The sequence below is a fragment of the Epinephelus fuscoguttatus genome, linkage group LG21 (assembly GCF_011397635.1).
Source record: "Epinephelus fuscoguttatus linkage group LG21, E.fuscoguttatus.final_Chr_v1".
In the NCBI taxonomy this organism is placed as follows: domain Eukaryota; kingdom Metazoa; phylum Chordata; class Actinopteri; order Perciformes; family Serranidae; genus Epinephelus; species Epinephelus fuscoguttatus.
Genome location: NC_064772.1, coordinates 37,811,867 through 37,831,815, shown reverse-complemented (window position 1 = coordinate 37,831,815; position 19,949 = coordinate 37,811,867). Strand labels below are relative to the sequence as shown.

Genomic DNA, 19,949 nt, shown 5'->3' with positions numbered 1-19,949 from the left:
CACACACACACACACACACACACACACACACACACACACACACACACACACACACACACATATATATATCAAGTGCAGTCCATATTTCTCAGTTGTTCGCCTCGGCCTTTCCCTGGCAATATGCAGAGGAAGTCGGCAATCTAAGTTCAGCTGAGTCTCAGCTAACCTGCCCTGATGTATCCCAACTTGTTCTCATTTCCAGGTTGTCCAAAACGCCACGCTTTGTCGCATCCCTTGGCGACTGCCACGTTTCCACCGAGCAGTACGCTTCAGTTCAGTTCAGTTTGGTTTTTTTTTCCGTTCCCACAGTAAAAGTTGTGGATGGTCCCAACAGAAGCGTTCCTTAGCGTCCCCATGTTTGGTCCCCCCTCTGTTGGGGTACCTAGCACACAGATCTGGTACTAAAAGGTGGAGCTGTGAACACTGCAGTCTGATTGGTCAGTAGAGGACGCTCACTCTGCTCAGGGCTGAGTTGCGTCTGGTTTTGAGGCTCATGTAAGCACCTCATCACCTTGACTGCATCTGTTCAGTGAGACAAAACCTCGAGGGAACCATACAATTGCACACACGTGTACAGTGGAGATGAGCTGGAGTCTCAAACTCACAGGACATTGTCACAGCTACAGCTGAACACAGAGTGAAGCTGGTCTATGAACTGCAGAGGACATCGTGCATTTCCAGCCAGGGCAAGGAGGCAGTTATGGATGTGATCATCAATCGACCGCAGATCATTATTTGCTGATGTTTGAAATGTGTCTTAGATGATTGATCATTATTCATGCTTTTGACTGAATATGGGCTGCTCATTATTCTTCAACAGTTGTTGCATTGTACTGGTTTATTTGGTGACTGGTTTGGGTTGTTGCTGTTGTTGCAGATCAGCTCTTTGAGTGAAGCTTTTTGAGGTCAGGCATGTCGACAGTAGATTCAGAGATATGTACGGATTTGGAAGCAGTGACGTGGCTGAAGTCGTTTCTTGGAGTGCTTTGTTTCTGTTTGTTTCGGCACTGTTGTTGTATATTTTCATATCTTTCTACTTAAAACTTCTTATTTCAAATAATGACACCAACAATAATAATTAACAGGCAGCTGTTTTAAATAACGAACTCATGGTTTAACTGCCATAAATATTATTTATGTCATTATTTGATATGTTTCATTTACATATATTATTTAAAAGATTTATTTTCCTGCATTTCGATTTTGTTTTGTATCAGGACTGCAGAGGTACTGGGTGTGTATTGTGTTGCGCAGGGGACGCTTTTTGGCGTTGCGCATGATGTTTACATGAGGTGCAGAGCCGGTACAGAGATGCTGCGGTTGTAATCTCCTCCAAGAAGGAGTTGAGAGCGCAGAAAGTTAAGAGTATAAGGTAACATTTCATTACTGGACAAAAGAAGAAGCAGTAACTTTTATTGCCGTTTTTTGAAGATTTTATTTTTATATTTTTGCTCAAGTGGACTCATTCCCTCTCGGTTGTGTGCAGCCAGCGAGGTATGTTTCATTTTGGGATTTACTGTATGTTCATTGTGCATTTTTACTGTCATGTTTCATGTTTATGTTGTCATTCTGTAAATTGTCATATATTTGAACAGTTTGATGGTGGATTTGATGACGGTGATGAAGGGCGGAGAAAAGAGAATAAATCCATCAGTAACTGAAAACCAATGGTGTCATCTAATTCCTGGAGGGAGTGATACATGGCAAGTAATAATAATAAATATTAATTATGTTTCAATTTTATGGGACTACTGTAAAAATATGAGTGGAAATTTAGAAATACCATTGTCAAATATCACTAAGTAAAAAACTAAAAGCTATATGTGCCCCCCCTCTGGCCTTATAATAACCATCGTAACACATCAGGGGTAAAAACAGATATGTGGGGTCAACAAAGGCCTTATTCAAGGTCTTCTTGTAGAGAAGTCCGGAGGGTTTAATCAGTGAAAAGAGCTCCTCAGCAGCTGCTCCTCCTCCCTGTGTTCCAGTGCTGAGCAGAGCAGCCAGTGCAGACAGGTGGGACAAGACAAGAGGTTGCAATATCAGCCCTCCAACTGTAAGACCTTCTCACTGCAGGGCCCCATCTCTGTTAGGCATTAATGCGTGAATATAATTAGACAGCAACGGAGAGGCTGGGACTGCACACACTGCATCCAGCAGAACTAATCAGGCCCAGCTGAGCAGAAACGGCTGAGAATGAAATGAGGAGAAAAAGACTCAATGTGTTTGCATGTTGCTGCGAGGATGACGTAAACCGCACAAAGACTGCACCCATTTTATACAGCATGCTTCTGGGGAAAAAATCTATGTGGCCACTGGTTTCAGTTTATTTACTGTAAAAATAGCTTTAAATCTCAAATTATTACTTGACTTTATTCCCTACAGGCAGCACTGAGACTCTGAGAGAGTAAAATGGAGCCAAAACATTCCTGCAGTGCAAAATATTTCCAGTTACAGTATGTGACTGTAATATTTCACAATAATGTACATTACTGTTAAAGGCTACAACTGTATTCAGAATTTTATTGTGAAAGTCGAGCAGGTAAATATAGTAATTTTACAGAAGTATGTGGCTAAATCACAGTAATAGAGTTTCAGTGTGAGATTACAGTGAAATACAGTAATGTGCAGGTGTAACTGCTGTGAGAGCACAGTACACAGCTGTCATTTCACAACAAATTACTGTAAAAATGACACAGTACCTTACTGTGAAAGTGATGCAACAAGTAGCCAGTAATTTACTGTAAATGTACAATGAAATATTTTACGAGTTTTGTGGATTAAAAACTACACTGGACTTCTTGTGGGCATGAGGGTCAGTAAGCACTGTCTGTATTTTCATTCTAAAGTGGTCATTTCCTAACGCTGAGGACGGCTATGAGCTGAAACACGTCCGTTCGACTGCTGCTGTTCAATCCACCATATTAAAAAGTATTATACTTATTAGTGAGTGCTGTCGGGTTTTTCTGCTTTGCTGTAATTTTTTGGACCAGCACCCAGTTACACTTTGAGACTTTTGAGTGAGCACGCCAAGTTTGCTGAAGACTTATCTCCACACACAACAGTACTAGCCAGCTGGCCGTGACCTCCCCAAGATGGCAGCGACGTTGATGCACAGTAGCCACAGCAATGAGTCATCTATGATTATATATATCTATGTCCCCACCTAACTATACCAATGTCCATGTTGCTCTGGCTACTACAGCCCCTTTCCCACTAACACCTGCAAACATCTGCCTTTTTTCATTGAACCAGAAAGGTTACAATCAGCATTCACTCCCAGGTCAAATGACTCCGCAGTAGTTGCGGGTATTTATCAGGTTGACTCCAAGCGGCAGTGATGGGAACACGACACCCAGGTGAGCGTGCTAATTTTAGCCCCTTTACAAGTGATTCACCAGAATATTCCACGTCCACATCCGCCAGAGCAGCGCTCAAACATTGTTCCAAATTAATCCGCACCAAGTTCAAAAAAGAGACTGAATAAGTGAGAAGTAACCACCATAACAGATTCACTGGCCTCTATGCTGCTTTCTGCTGTTTACTAACCTGTCGGCCTGTCTGTGATTTCAAACATGACACACCAGGAAAAAACAAAATACACACACGCAAAGGTACTCATAAATACATCATTAATGAGGAAATAATAATTACACTCTAACATGTGAACATAGCAGAGAGCAGAGCAGAGCTGCAAAGCTGCTGTTTGAAAACAACGATGGCACTGACAGACGGGGACATTAATCTGTCACGTTCAAATTCCTGGACACAGATAAACAGAGATCTGTGTGGGTACATGAGACCCTAAAAAATGGGGAGTACCACCAGTTGGTCCAGGAGCTTCACCTCCATCATGGACGTTTTAAGGCATATTTTAGGATGACTTGATGACTCTATCGTCGAGCCTAGCATAACAAACATAATTTAAGTTGTACAGTTCTGGGTATCCAGCAACCACTACCACCAGTTTCTCCTCCATTGTTTGACAGCTGTGACCTTGTTGCCGTGACCACCACAGAAGGCCCACTTCTCAAATTATCTGATTGAACAATGGGAAAAAACAGAGATGACATGCGGCGCTCTTCTGCTCTGAGTTGAAGTTTTTTCAACACGAGGAGTTCAGAGCGCTCCGGCAAAAACACCAGGCGCCTAGAGTGCAGAAACACAAAGCGCGTAGCAACGCAAAAACAGCGAGCAAAAAGCTTCATTCTCATTAAAAACAAATACAAAAAGCCGCCTCCAGCTGCTGAAACACTTCCTGTGTGATCGGGGCCTTATGGTCTTTATATGGTCGACCAGCTGCTACACGTGGAGCAGGAAGAGCTGACACAGCAGAAGAAAACACCTTTAAACTGTTACACATTTACAGCATGCACAGAGGGCCTGGTGGTATCCATTTATTTTGTTTTCTATATCTGTTTGTTGCATTAAAGAGAGAGCTCAGATTTAAGTTGGTGAAATTTATGTTGGCAGGAACTTGAGCTCAACAAGTATTAACTGAAGTCAATTCAAGAACACAGTATTCATGAATCAGAAGGATGAAAAGTCAACATTTTTTATTTTTAAAATGCGAGATGAGAGAGAGAGAGAGAGATATGGAAGGAGAGAGGGAGGCAGGCAGAAATGAATAAAAGATCGTGTATTGTGAGGAAAGAGAGGGTTTCTCTCTACAGTATGTTAATGCGTCATGAGCTACATAGTCTGGCAGCTCTCCCTGTCAGGAGAACAGGATCGCTGATGAAACATGTATGACAGCCAACATATTCCTACTCTCTTTCTCTCTCCCTCGTGCACACACATAACGCTGAAGGAGGATGCCAGTGTTTTAGTATTTAGATAAATATATGTTTAAGTCGCTCTCCTCTTCAAAACAGATCTGGTTTCTCTCTCCGCCTGGCCTTAGCTCCTACTGTCCTGGGATTTTATCTGAAGGTTTCACCAGATCCAACAGATTTTAACCTGTGACTAGTGACGGCCAAATGAAGCCTCATGAAGCATTTTCTTTATTTTCTGAGCCCTCGAGATGGCGCTCATGGTTTAAAGAGAGAGGCTCAAAGAATGGCAATTCAGTGTGCTTTCAACCTTTTGTGGAACATAAAGCGCCATCTAGTGGGCTCAGAAAATAAAGAAAATGCTTCATGAGGCTTCATTTGGCCATCACTACTGTGAAGCACAACATAGAGGCTCACATTATTAAATAACCCAAAGGTCTGTGGGCACTATACACTGCAGTATGTCTCTGTGTGTGTTTGCTAGCTGCTAGGTTGCTCAGCTAGCAGCTGCAACTCCACCGCTAATTCCTTCCATGCTTCGTCCGTCAAGCGATCATGGTCAGAGCTGGAGGACACAACATACAGGCACAACTCCACAAGGTTTTCCTCTTTGCTGGAATCCCACACATTTCTTCTTGCACATTCTGCCTCCATGGCGAGCTGCTATCCGTCTGACTGGGTTTGACACATGACGTTAACCATAAATCGTACATGTCTACAGATGATTTACTAAATAACTTCAACAACACATGTAAAGCTCTACTTGATTCCACAGCACCTGCAAAAATCAGGAAAGTCAAACTAACTTGCAGCGAGCCTCGGCTGAATAACAGCACCAGGGAAATAAAGAGAAAATGCAGACAAGCAGAACGGAAATGGAGAAAAGGACAGTCTGCTGGTGTCATCTGAAATTCTGAAAGAACTAATGTCCACTTATCCAGAAGCAGTAAAAGAAGCCAGGTCCTCCTCTTCCTCCAGCACCGAGCTGTCACAACCCCAAAGGACACAACTGCCAAACCAAAGCCTTCATCACGTCCTTCAGATGTTACGCCTGCCAGACTTTTTAACAGTGTTGGTCCCATTATTTTATCCATTGTAAATAGCTCTCTGTCCTCTGGCTGTGTTCCCGTCTGCCCTAAGCCTGATTAATGGAAGAGCACTCAACACTTTTGATGAGTATCACTTGACACAAGTGACACATTTCCAACAGTGAAAAGTGTCTCTTTCCTTTTCTTTCCTGTTCTGTCGCGCACCTGGAGAATTGTTTTACGGTTCACACCGTCATATTGTGTCGCGCAATGTGTTTGGGTAGTCATGGCGACCCTCCTGGAGCTATGTGTGTTCCAGCATGAGCAACGTACTGTAAGACCAGATCCAGTCGATCAGATCATCAAAACAGATGGCAGACATCCGAACATACCAAAAGTGCGTCTTCTCGTCCTTACCACACATTCATTGGACCAAAACACATTCACTCTGTAACTCCTAGGTTTGCTTTAACACACTCACTGACCACCTCCTTCTCTTCCTCTCAGTAAAGACGGCTTCTAGAGATACAGCACTCACAATCATGACAATGTCTCTTTATGACCCTAACAGTGATGGTGGGGCTCCGGGGTCAGTCCTCGGTGCAGTGATATGCTTAGCTCCACTTGTGGTTATTTTCAGTTAGTTCTCCCTGCTGTGACTATCGCACACTTCAGCCTGTCACAGACACTGTATGAACAGACTGAGAGGGTGAGAAAGATGTATGAGTGCATGTGAAGAAGTGCAACACTGAAAGAGAAGGCGCACACACACACACACACACACACACACACACACACACACACACACACACACACACACACACACTGTTAGCAGCAGCCTGTCTTCAGACAGGTGTTGAACAATTTCCCAAAGAGATCGTCTTTGTCTTCACAGCTTCATTTACACCTGACTAAATGTCCTTCATCTCCCAACTCTGTGAACACACACACACACACACACACACTCTCTCTCTAATTTGGTGCGATGTATCTTGAATGTGAAAGTAGTAATAATACTGTGCTCTACTATTTTTCTGGGGAGAGGAAAGATATTTTGTCATGACTCGTCCGCGGGGAGGACAGAGGTCAGGGTCGGCTGTTCACTGGAAGACCTCCGAACAGTAAAATGTGAAGTGGGATATTAGTGGAGAGGGTGCACACTCTACTGCATGATACCCAGAGTCATCCTCTAAACTCTGCTCTGAACTGCAGCACTCAAACATCTCCTGTACTGGAGCTGTGTGTCTTTGTGAACGGGACGTACAGTCACTAAAAATATACGACATCTTATGATCACATCACATATGTGGAGACACAGGTGGCAGAGGCTGGAGAATCTGCGGGGCAAACACAGTTTGGGCACACACCTGTAGGGTGCCGTGCATTACAGTGGAAAAAACAAACAAAAAATAAAAATAAAAAAAGCTACTTGACGAATAAAAGTGCAGATAGAGATTTAAATGACAGTGATTATCTGCGTTACAGAACAACTCAGCTGCAGGTTGTGCAAACTTCTGTTCACATTTCGCTCTCTCTGTTTTATTATTTTGTCTCCGTAGACCTGTCTCGATATGCGATACGTCGGTTAATTGCACGGTAAATTTCAAGGGAGACGGTAACTTGTCCGGCCGCGATTAATTGCCATATTCATGCGTGTTTGTTCTCCTCGTCTCTCTCCACCAAAGAGACTGGACGACAAGAGCGTTCACTGCCGTGCATCGTCTGGCAGCAGGTGAGTTGGTTCATTAGCGTAATGAACGGAGGGAAAGATCTTGGCATCGAGTGTCTTTGTCTCTGTGGGGGAGGCGGGGCTATGGGCTACACACACACACACAGTGCGAACGAAAAAAAAAGACGAGGCGAAAAAAACAAGAGTTGAGCGTAAGAGAAAGACAGGGAACTTGTTCCTAAACCAAATGGTGCAGCATTTATTTATTTATATTTAGTTATTTATTGTTTTTGGTTGTTGTTTTTTTTCCAAGTGCAATTTTTGATAAGAGACTGACAGTCTGTTTTTTTTGTATTTATAAGGTCTTTATTTCCATATTTTTACGTGTTATTTTGGATATTTAAATTTTCTTTTTTTGCATTCGTAAATATTCTTGTTAACTAAATGTTTATTTCTCTTTAAAATGGTGAACTTGCATGATTATGCCTTTATTATCATTATAGAAGTTTAAAAAATGGTCTAAAAACAGCAAAATTACAACAATAATAAAAATGGTCTTAAAAGCACAATATTACGCAATATTATCGCTTAGCGCAATAATTTGTGACGCAATTAATCACCCAGCAAAATCTGTTATCATGTCTCCATGCCAGCGATAGCTAATGGCATTACTGAGCTCTCCCTACATACGTCAGTTCATCGGTCCGTCACTTTCACGTGATCACAATATCTTAAGAAAGCACAGACGGGGAAAAAATCCCTCAAGACATTTTTTGAGATATCACGTTCATAATATGAGACAGACAAGGTCACAGTGACCTTGACCTTTGACCTATGAACACCAAAAACATATCATATAAGGTGGAAAAACTGAAAACATAATTACTCCGGCCACGGCTGTCGCCAGCATGGAGGCATGAAACCAGCCAACCAGAGACTGCCACAGTCCCCACGTTCCAGACAATTTAAGTCACCTGCCTGTCAGTGGTGTAACGAGCCAGTCAGTGTCTCAGTATTCACTTAATGTTTGAGTCGTTTTAAAAAAGGCACGGCATGCAACAAAGGTCCCCAGCTGGAATCAAATGTGGATGGTGTGGACAAAGGTTTAGTGTGTGTGTGTGTGTGTGTGTGTGTGTGTGTGTGTGTGTGTGTGTGGTGTTCGTTTGCAAGTGCATTGATGAGTGTTCTAGATAATTAATGCACGTGTTCTCAGACGCTGACAGTGATTGATCACAAAGACAGAGCAGCAGTCAGTAGCTGAGCTCTCCATCATCCGGCCTGACAGACACAGGTGACTGCTACTTCTGATCTGCTTGTCACTAAACATAATGCATCGCCTGTTGTTGCAGGATGTTAGCTGGAAGTACAGTTACAAGTAGAGTAGGTTCTGTGCTGCCTTCCACCTCTGTGTGTTGTGCTGAGCATGTGGTTTACAGTTTGTAGACTATGTTTGTTTCATGTCTCTCACGTCTGTTGAAACTGTTTTAATCCAACAATGCAGAGACTGATCTGCACTGTTGTTCTGTATTTCTGCTGGAAGTGACCTCCTCTCCAGAGCAGCAAACAGCTCTGTGCTCCCGTTTCTGTGAGGATTAAAACCGGCATCGTTCGCTCTCACCTGGTCGACGCCTGCGTTGCACAAAAACTCGAGCCTTTCTCAACTTTCGCCTGTCGTGCTGCTGGGCACCTTTTAAACAGGGTTCCTGTCATGATCCTGGGCTTTGGCTTCATATCCTGTGATCTTGTGTTCCTTGTTTCATGTTGTTAAGCTCATGTTTAATCTGCTTCCTGTTTTATTTTGTAGGTTCTCTCCTCGTGTGTTGTGTCTGGTCTTTACTTCCTGTCTTTGTGTGTTTTCCCGCCTGTTTTCTGTCACACCTGTTCTGCATTAATCTCGTCTGCTCCACCCTGTTCTCTTCCTGTTGCCCATGTCCTCCTCCTCCAGCTGTGTCTCGTCCTGGTGATTAGTCTTCTGTGTATATATACACACCTGTGTGTTTCCCTTTGTCAGTCTGTCTGTGTACGTTCTGTGTTTGTCATTCCTGCCATCATCCTGCATCCATCCCTGGTCTTCATGTTTTTTCCTGGTTGTGTTTTTTTAGTTTGGATTTCTGTTTCTGCTCCCTGTTGGATTTTAAGTTGCCTGCCTTTTTGGAATTCATTGAACAGCTATATTCAAGCTTTTGTTTAAAACTCATACCTGCCTGTTGAATCTTACACAGACGATCCATTCACTACATCCCCCTAAATCTTACATACTGTTCCTTTAAAGACCATCAAACTGGTGCACTAAAGGAGCCTGGTGAGCATTTTCCTCTTGTGCCACCAGCAGGAAACATTTTCTGCCTTCAGGTCCCATCCATGCTCTCCACATGATAAACCCTGATTATTCTGAAAACACAATGAGCTCGAACAAAACCCACAGTGCAAATGCAATGAATGCATGCGTGTGCAGCGAGCATCTGTGATGGCAGCATTTTTAAGTGTAAGTGCTGATCCACAGACGCTGTCAGTGATTGGCTGCAACAAGGAAAATGTGTGTAGCGCACGGCCACATGCTGTATACTTATATTGGCAGCTGTTTGTCTGAACTCGTATTGGTTCTGCAGCACTGTATGGAGAGACGGGCACACTCACTCCCACACATTGCTCATACAAGTATGCAAACGTAGTATGGAACAGAGGATGGTTGAGATGGTCTTTTTGTCTCCCTCACACACAGTCACACAGTGCAGGGATCAGTTCCAGAGCATGCCTCGGAGCAGCAGTCTGAAGCATTCACACAGAGGATTTGCAGCATCTCCTTCTGCCTGGAACAAAGAATTAATAGCAGCCTTCTGCTTCACAGTGCAACCTCCAACCCTCTCTACTCCCCCACAGACAGGACTGCTTATGCTCCGACTTCTGTGCTCAAACGCACACATTCGTATCAGAGATTATACATCACACATATTACAACTCAATTGACATGCAATTAGCTTCATCACAGATCCTGGAGATCTCCACTGCCTTCTGATGTGTTTTAGGGTTAAAAACTGCATTTTCTTTCAAATCTGCATATGTTTTGTTCCTTCTTCTCCTCAATATAAAAATAAACTGATCAACTCTACAGTCAGCCTTGCAGGAATAACACAAGGCCAAAATTATTTTTGTGTTCGCCACACCTTCAGAATGGCGGCTGGTGGAAAGCTTCAACTGTGAAAAGGCAACACAACGTGTTACGTTTGCGTTGACAAACACCAGCTCTGAGTGGAGTGAAGAGAAAACTGAGGTTGCTACCAATCATTCTGCCTGGCTGTTTATCTCTTTGTGTATTGTGCTAATGAAATTAGTTCTTTTCACATACAAGGGTTAATCAACCCTTTGAAGGCTGGCTTGATTAAAAAAAATAAATAAATAAGATAAAATTTGTGCCATACGGTTGTACACCTCCGTGCAACTGGTCAAGCTGTAGTTTAAATCCATGTCAGTGAAAACATGGATGCTTCACACACAGAAGATCTATACAATCAGCACAGTTTCAAGATTAGAGTCACCAATTCAGTATCTGACCAAATGTCTCCCCTTCTGTTCCTGAGATATGACGTTAAAACATGATGATGTCACAGTCACGCTGACCTTTGACCTTTTGACCTTCATTATTTGATCCTGTTAGACATTTGTGTCAAGTTTGGTCAGAATTAGTGAATGAATTCTTCAGTTATGGCTAAAAACATATTTTGTGAGGTCACACTGACCTTTGACCACAAAAGTCTGATCAGTTTGTGGTTTAGTCAAAGTGGACGTTTGTGCCAGATTTGAAGAAATTCCCTCAAGGTGTTCCTTAGATATCACTTGTCTGAGAATGAGATGGATGCAAGGTCATGGTGACCTTCACCTTTGACCTTTGACCACCAAATTCTAATCAGTTGGTCGTTTAGTTAAAGTGGACGTTGTGCCAGATTTGAGGAAACTCCCTCAGGGCCTTCCTGAGATATCGCGTTCACAAGAACGAGATGGTCAAAAGGTCACAGTGACCTTGAGCCCTTTGACACCCAAATTCTAATCAGTTCATTAAATCCAAGCAAACGTTTGTGTAAAATTTAAAAAAATTCCAAAAGGAGTTCTTGAGATCTGAGGTTCAAAATAACGCAACGGATGCAAGGTTACCATGACTCTGACCTCCATCAATCTGTCCATCCATTTTCATCCCCTTTTGGTGCTGGGGACCTTGACCTTTGATCACCAAAATCTTATCAGTTTATTGCTGAGTACAAGTGAAACTTTGTGCCAAACTGGAGAAATGCCCTCTAGGTGTTCTTGTGTTAACAAGAATGAAATAAAACCCCACAGCCGACTGGCGCTTTGGCGGGGTAAATGCTTACAATGACATAGGCTACAGTGCACAGCTATGATTCATGATCAAGGTAGAGTTCCTGCACAGAACAGGAGAGAGGCACAGCATGACCATCACCATCGACTGTTTGCTGTCAGTGTGTACGTGTGTTAGTGTGAGTACTTACTACTTATAGGTCTCTGAGCGAACATATTCAAAGACATGGGAGACGCCCAGCTGGAACTGGTCTGCAATGGGAGTGACCCATGGATTATTCTCTGCTTTAAACACCTGCTTGGGACCAGTCAGATCCAGATTACCTGCGGACAGACAGACAATACAACTGATTATACTCATCACCTGTTTAGATCTGTGAAGATCTCCACAGAGATCGCAGAGCAGTCAGGTTAGGAGCCATTGTTCAATGACAACTCCACAAAGGTACAGAGGGAATGAAGAACAATCCTCTATCACCTTCCAGATTTATCCTGCTGCTACAGGGATTCAGCTGCTGACCTTAAATTTGTCACACGTCATTGGACAAAAAACCCAACATTCACCTTTGAGCCTATTTTAACTGAAGTGGACTGACAGAAAAAAAAGACTAATGCACTGCCTCTTGGCTCTGTTTTCAAGTTTTGGGAAATCTAGCCCGTGACGGGAAACTTTAGCCAGTCACAGATCATTTCAGAGAGAGGGCATTCCTACTGGCTGTTCTACATATGCAGATATGCACACTGGTCCCTTTAGATGGTAAAAGCCTGACTGAATGGTGGAGAATCCTGCAGAGAAAGTTGCTATTCCGGCATTGGCAACTGTCTACACTGCAAAGCAACTCAAAAAAGGAAGACGGACTGATGAGAGTCTAAAAGACAGTCTGGCAATAAATTAAATTAGGTCAGAACCACTTTAGTCAAAGAAAACTTTATTTCCATTTGCAATATTATATTTGGTGGAATGGCTCTGTTCTGGGGCCTCTCTGCCTTTCCTAGGGCCTATGCAGAAAGCATAAAGCGGAGAGCACACCTCTCTGCCCTTCCACACGCATACAAGGAAAGTCTTAAGGCAGAGAAAACAAACCTCCCTGCCCTTCCATGTGCCTACACGGAAAGCCTAAGGCAGGGAGAGCAGCAACAAAGATCCCTGGGAACAGAACAGAGCAGCATCAATGACAAACAGAAAAGGAGGAGCTGGAGTGGAGGCGGGTTGCAGGGGAAGCAGCAACAGTAGGCAGGCCGGAGCATATCAGCAACGTGTTTCAGAGATGGACAGAAAATGCTTCTGCAAACCGGCGTTAAGAGGATCATGGCTGCAGCTTCAAGTTAACATTTACGATGCTGACGTTAGTAGTAGTTAGCAGTGATGTGCCATATCAAGACGTTCATGATAATACCGGTATGACTATTAAAATGATATGAAAAAATAATATTGTGATATTGGCAATATGGTTTCAAGTTTCAATTATATTAATAAAAATGTTTAGAATAAATATACTGCGTGTGTGTGTGTGTGTGTGTGTGTGGTTAGTACCAAGTTCAGGAGGCAGCACAGTCAGCCTGTTGCCCTGGATGTGAAGCTCTTTGAGTTGAGCCAACTCGCCAATCTCCTTTGGCAACGAGATCAGATCATTGTCCCTCAGACTCAACTGGACAGGAGAGAGACAACATAAGAAAACAGGACCAAACTCATTTAACACGTATTCTGACACTTACATACAAACAACAGCATCATGCATTTGTTTCAAGCTCAAAGACTTTCAGCACATTCACACTGGACCAACATGGTGAAGGTGTTTTTATGCAGCTGCTCCTTAAATGAACACATCCCCCGCAAAATGACCACCAGCTACTCACCGCATGTTTCCTAGAATTTATGAGGAAAACTCAGTGTGCCTGAGCATGTGCGTTCATATGGGCTACACTTGAGCAGAGTTCAGGTGTGCTACTCGGCCGTACATGAGACTGTTTGTAGTGACGTGGTTTAAACTGTAATGTTTAAGTGAAGAAACACCTGCTTGTGAAGCACTGAGCATACGACTGGTGAATGAGCCTTGGATTATACTGTATATGTGAAATTCTTTATTAGGAATAACCCCTTGAGATGTTTGACCGGATCGAATGCCCGACGCCTCCTCAGCAGTCCGGGTTGATGAAGATGCGGGACCCATCATGGAGTCGCGGCTCCTTCTAAGTTTAAGGATTTTAACCTTGTCATGAAAGTGGAGGAGCTTGATCGGGAGAGGTCTCGGGCTGGAGACATCACTCTGATGGAAGGTTGCGGTATGATGTGCCCTCAATAACCGGTGGTGAGAAGAAGTTAGCCTGCCCCAGGACTTTAGGAATTAGACGGGCCATGAACCTCAGCATGTCAGATTCCAGGACACTGACAAAGCGGAGATCTGAGGACCTGCTCCGGTTCTCCAGATCATCTACCTTTTCCATTAGGTAAGCGTTGTCTTTTTCCAGTTGTTTGACCCGAGCAGAGAGATCAATAATATTGTCCTCATTTGCTCCAACGCGTTGTTCAATTTGTGTAACGTGCTCGCCCAGTGTGCTTAAGGAGCATTTAATACTATTCAAAGTGACAGTAATGGATTCAACTTTAGCATCAAAGTGGGTCATCAGCTCGGATGTGATCTGTTGTTGCAGGATTTTCATTTTGACTTCATCCATTGTTTGGTGAGTTGGCGTGGTCCTCGGCAGGAGAATGAGTGAATGAAGATCCTTCCCTTTGCAAGAAATAGTTGGGTAGTAGCCTATTGTAAAGCCACAACACTGAGGAATGAGACGATATGTAGTTAAGAGGCCATAAAATGCTACAACTTTGCATAAAAGTGAAAAATCAGACATGGACTCAACACAGCTTACTCAATCTGCGGCCATCTTGTCTTGACGAGTTGTGAGAGAGTTTATAAATGGATGTTTTGATGTAGTTTTGCTGCTGTTAAACGTGGTCCCCATTTCATTCCATTCACAAAGAAGGTTCACTATTTTGGAACTGGAATTACCGCCCTGCCCATGTACGCCTCTGCATCCATGTCCATATGTGTCAAGTTTGGTCAGAATTAGTGCATTAATTCTTGAGTTACCTTCGACCACAGTCCATGTGAACGTTTGTGCCAAAGTTGAAGAAATATCCTCTCTCTGCTCTTAAGATATCGCGCCAAAATGAGATACACAAGATAACAGTGACCTTGACATTTGACCACCAAAATCAAATCAGTTCATCGTTGAGTCCAAGTGGACATTTGTGCCAAATTTAAAGAAATTTCCTCGAGGTGTTTTTCAGATATTGTGTTTACAGGGATGGGACGTACATACGTATGTAGGAAAGGACGACCTGGAAACATAATGCCCCCACGCCCGCAGCATCAAAACAGTTTTCTTCATGAGCTCATGGTAACAAGCGGTGAGTAACTCCTATACAAATGGTCATTTTGCAGGGGAAGTATTCCCTCAGGTCACATGCTTCCCTTACGTCAGGATTAATTCAATAAATCTGTCGCCATTGCACTTTGTGGTACCGACTGATTAACTGATGTCAGTACTGAACATATGAAAGCAGCAGGAACTTCATCTCGCTCTCCATGCTGTGGTAACTCATGTACGCACCGGATTTCAACCTGACTTGGCTCAGTGTGTCAGTTGTGTTGGCATTAACTTACTATCTGCAGCTTGGTCAGCTTCTCGATGTCAGCAGGCAGGGCCTCGAAGTCATTGTCACTCAGATAGAGCGCACGAAGAGTGGCTGCAAAACAAGCATCTCTGTTAGTCTGTGTGTGTGTGTGTGTGTGTGTGTGGGGGGAAAGTCCTAACAGACTGGAATCTGATCAATAACACCAGTCAAGCCTGATTAATAATACTGCCTCACAAACTGGACAGAATCAATCTACACAGACCTTGTGCTTGTCAGGCAGGACTACAGACACAGCAAGACAGCTTTGTCAACGTGCGGTGACAAAAAGGCCCCGCCCCCTCTGTGGGAAAAAGGGATCTCACAACGACGAGCTGACGCCGTTGTCTCGTAGAACTGTTACAGCATGGAGCCTAAAAGCTGCTTCTGCTGTGGAGTCCTATTCATCTTTTAATGTGAAATCCATATTACACTGTACATGACTAATGCAGCCTGAGGCCCGGCTCCTCTTCTTCCTGCTCCCAGCACTGTGACCCCTTCACCTCTCTCACCACCTGAGTGAAAACACTCTATCCCGTCATTAGGAGCTGCTGGTGCTAATTTGGAGTGAACCACAACCTTAGCTGCTGCTGTAGCCCATCTGCTTCAAGGTTGGACAAGGTGTTGTTGCTTCAGAGATGCTCTTCTGCACACCTTGGTTGGAACCAGTGCTTATTTGACTTCCTGTTGCCTTTCTATCATCTTGAACCAGTCTGGCCATTCTCCTCTGACCTCTGGCATCAACAAGGCATTTTGGCTCACTGGATATTTTCTCTTTTTGGGACCATCCTCTGTAAACCCTAGAGATGGTTGTGCTGAAAATCCCAGTAAATACTCAGACCAGCCCAGACAGACAGACAGACAGACAGACAGACAGAGACAGAGACAGAGACAGAGACAGAGACAGACAGACAGACAGAGAGTGTGTGTGCTGACTCACTGAGGTAGAAGAAGTTTCCAGGCAGGGAGCTCTGGTTCAGGTTGTTGTAGGTGAGGTCCAACACTTCCAGAGCTGGCAAGGAACCAAATCCTCTGGGCAGGCCACTCAGACGGTTCATACTGTGCTCATAAACACACACATGCAAAACAAACATTACACACACACAAATCCACCGCTGAGCCTTGAACAGCTGTCAGTTACAATCAGGCAATGTGTTAGGACACAGTGACATTTTCATAAACCAAATAAAGTGCCTCATATCAGAATGTTGCCTTTCAATCAGCGGTACAAGATCAATTTAGACAAGTCCTTCTGGATGAAATAAGATCTCAATTTACTGACAACGCATCAAACTTATTTCAGAATATCTTTCCTGCTGGATTAATATTGACAAAACAACGGTAGAACCCAACAGCACAATGTTTCAGGGCATTTTACAGAGACAGTGTAATGACTTACACATTAATGCAGTAACTTCATGATGCCTCGAACCTTAAGGACATATTTAAGCTCTCCCTCCAGTTGAATATGTGTTTGGCTTATTGTTACATCATTTGGATGTTTGAGTTTCACAGTGCACAAGATTGCGTTTGACACTATAGGGCTGATTTCACATTCATCCGCCCAAGTTTCTCTGTGCTCAGTATGTGTTTTATAGTGCTGAGAAAACATCAGCACATTTCTCCTTCAAACAGCTGATTTATTCAAGTTTCTCACCAAAAGCTACATTTTACAAGATTACATTGAACACATCATGAGGACGTTATAACTGAACCTTCGTCCAGTACTCATTTTTACCAAAAAGAGCTTTCACGCTTCACAATGTCAATCAGTGCAGCCTCTGTGAGCTGCTTAGAGATAATGATAACTAGCTGCTAACTGCTAACAGCTAACTTAACAAGCTCTCCTCCTGCTGACGTCATGTTCTGTCTCTCCCACTCCTCTCAGTTGTGTCGTGGCAGTTGTTTTGACATGTTTTGGGTTTCGCATGACGTCAGATAACTCCGCCCATCTCCCCCAGAGAGCAGGTTAAGTGTAACGAGCTGGGGAGGAACCCCGACAAAAAGGCCTCTCTGTTACTTAGTAGGCTTTGTTACGTAGTTATGTTATCGTGGCTTTGTGTAATATTTTAAAATAATAGTATTAGTAAAAAAAAAAAATAAAAGATAAACATTTTGATGTTTTTTCTTCCTCCATGGTTCACGGCGCCCTTAGCATTCGCCTGCACTGCCTACGCCACGGGCGGCACTGGTAAGAATGCCTCATCAATACATATGCGTGCCTCCTTTTGTGTGCAGCAAACGGGAGAACAAATTCTTTTTTGACCACAGTGAACATTTTGTTTTTGAAAAGCCAGATGCGAAAAAAAATACGCATAGAAGCAAAATATTTTCTGAGATAAAAACATATTGTGACTTTTGGAACTTTTTTCTTTAATACATTTTTACTTCTGGACTTTAAACGCTATCACAAAAATCACACAGCCATCACATCCTCACTGTGACCTCGTCACATGTCCACGTTTGGTCATGGACTTTCCACGTCCACATATGACGTCCAAGGTACCCTGGGTGTGTTGGTTGTTGACGTTCTGGGATGCCGTGTCAACTTCAGCCTGTTACATGCATTGTCTGTTTTCAAAATACACTTCTGTTTTCACAGGAAATGTACAGTTTGATACAGTCTCTTTCAAAATAAATGTTGGTACAACACCGTGAATGGATGTTTTTTTTTCTTTCAACAAGAAACACACGTGGTTATGTTTAGAAAATTTAGACCAGGGTTTGGCTTTACAAACATACAGGAAGTGAACACCTGCCTCCCGGGTGAAAGTCGATGGTTGTGGGTAGTGATGGCCAAATGAAGCCTCATGAAGCATTTTCTTTAATTTCTGAGGCCACTAGATGGCGCTCATGGTTTAAGGAGAGAGGCTCAAAGAATGGCAATTCAGTGTGCTTTCAACCTTTTGTTGAACAAAGAGCGCCATCTCTAGGTTTCATTTGGCCATCACTAGCTGTTGGACCCCTACCACCCACTCTACTCAGACTTGTTCATTGTTGTCCCACCATGCTTTCCCCTGACGCCAACAGGTGCCATTAAATAACAGCGACCATCCGTGTATCACGCTGATGCCAAAGGACGGATTTTTTCATCAATGGCTGACGCCAGAGGTCACTGACCGAGTGCCGGTTTTCAATGACTTTGGAGTGAGACTGGGTTGACGCAGCCACCTCTGGAATCTAATTCTACAAATAGTACAACATTAATATTATATATTATTAAGTGTCGCCTAAACTTTAGCTGCAACTGTGCAGAATCACCTGGTGACACATTACAGAATGAATAGACATGAGAAAACCCAAGAACCAGATAAGCTGTGCAGCACTGAAATGCTGATTTATTTTGAATATAAGATTGGAAATATCAGCGTTGCAAATAAAGCTATTCAGTACTGCCCCAGCTGTTCTATAGGGGAATTTAGCTGAGTGGTATTTTTTGTTATAATCTACAATAATCAGTTACAGAAATCCTCTAAAATGTACGACCACATTTCTAAATCTTGATCTTGTCTTTTAAAACTTGTGGTCAGGTTGGTGTCCTCAGTGGTCCAGGTTTATGCTGTTTATTTGCTGCTTGTCCTTGTGGACTAACCATCACCCACAGCCAGATAAGTAGGAAGCAGCTCAAAGGCCTGGACAGACAGATTAGCACACAGGAAGGAGGATGATGTAAGAGACACCAGCTGAGTTTATGTACATATATGCCTGTGTGTCTGTGAGCGCAAGCATCTGACAGGTCACAGGGACGACTATTTCTATTTCAATTCTATTATGTGTGTTTGACAAATGAGATTAAGCACTGGTAAATATACACACACACACACACACACACACACACACACACACACACACATAGTGAAAAATAAACAGACGATGAAAAGTGAATACACAGCCTGAATAGCAGTATGAGGCTTACACTATCCAGATGATGTTTGTCTGTGGATCAATACACACCAAGGCTCCCCTCCTAATCCTCCTGTCACTGACACCCCGCCTGTGTAAGCCGGCACTCATAACGAAACACACACAAAAGCATTCCCAGCCAACAGGTGAGAAACTGAACCTCCTTCACCAGTTTGTTACTGGTGATATGCATCCCTGCAAAGGGGAGAGAAGTGAGTTTAAACTACGGTCTAAATCTAATGTAACCTGCAGTTAGACCAGCGTTTAACACAGCTTCAAATGGCCCAGTCATTTAGTCGCTGTCTTATCAAACACCCTCACCTTTTGTTTGTGTTTTTTATGCAAAAAAAAAAAAAAATGTATTGTCTATCTACCTGTCTATTTCAGTTTTTTTAAGTTGGAAAATGACCAGAATAAACTAAACTGTGTAACTGGTAACGTGAGTGATATACAACACACTTAAAGGCAGTTTTCTTCAGCTTATAGCCATAAACACATTGTCTCACTGCATGCTGGGAAACTCCACCCATTGAGCTCCAACACACAATATGTTCCGTGCACAATGATAGCGTTGTTCATTGGCCTTGAAC

The 19,949-nt window shown here is 43.2% G+C and overlaps 2 protein-coding genes across 2 annotated transcripts in view; both read right to left on the bottom strand.

Annotated features, from left to right (window-relative positions):
• Positions 1-19,949, bottom strand: part of LOC125882018 (uncharacterized) — a 381,147-nt gene that overhangs the window by 133,397 nt on the left and 227,801 nt on the right. The gene's annotated exons all lie outside the window — the stretch shown is intronic.
• rsu1 (Ras suppressor protein 1) overlaps positions 1-19,949 on the bottom strand; it is a 49,170-nt gene that overhangs the window by 16,871 nt on the left and 12,350 nt on the right. The window contains exons 4-7 of the mRNA XM_049565628.1: positions 16,397-16,515; positions 15,449-15,531; positions 13,315-13,429; positions 11,972-12,104 (exon numbers count right to left, since the gene is read on the bottom strand). Coding sequence (XP_049421585.1) covers positions 11,972-12,104; positions 13,315-13,429; positions 15,449-15,531; positions 16,397-16,515 — 450 coding nt within the window. The remainder of the gene's footprint in view (positions 1-11,971; positions 12,105-13,314; positions 13,430-15,448; positions 15,532-16,396; positions 16,516-19,949) is intronic.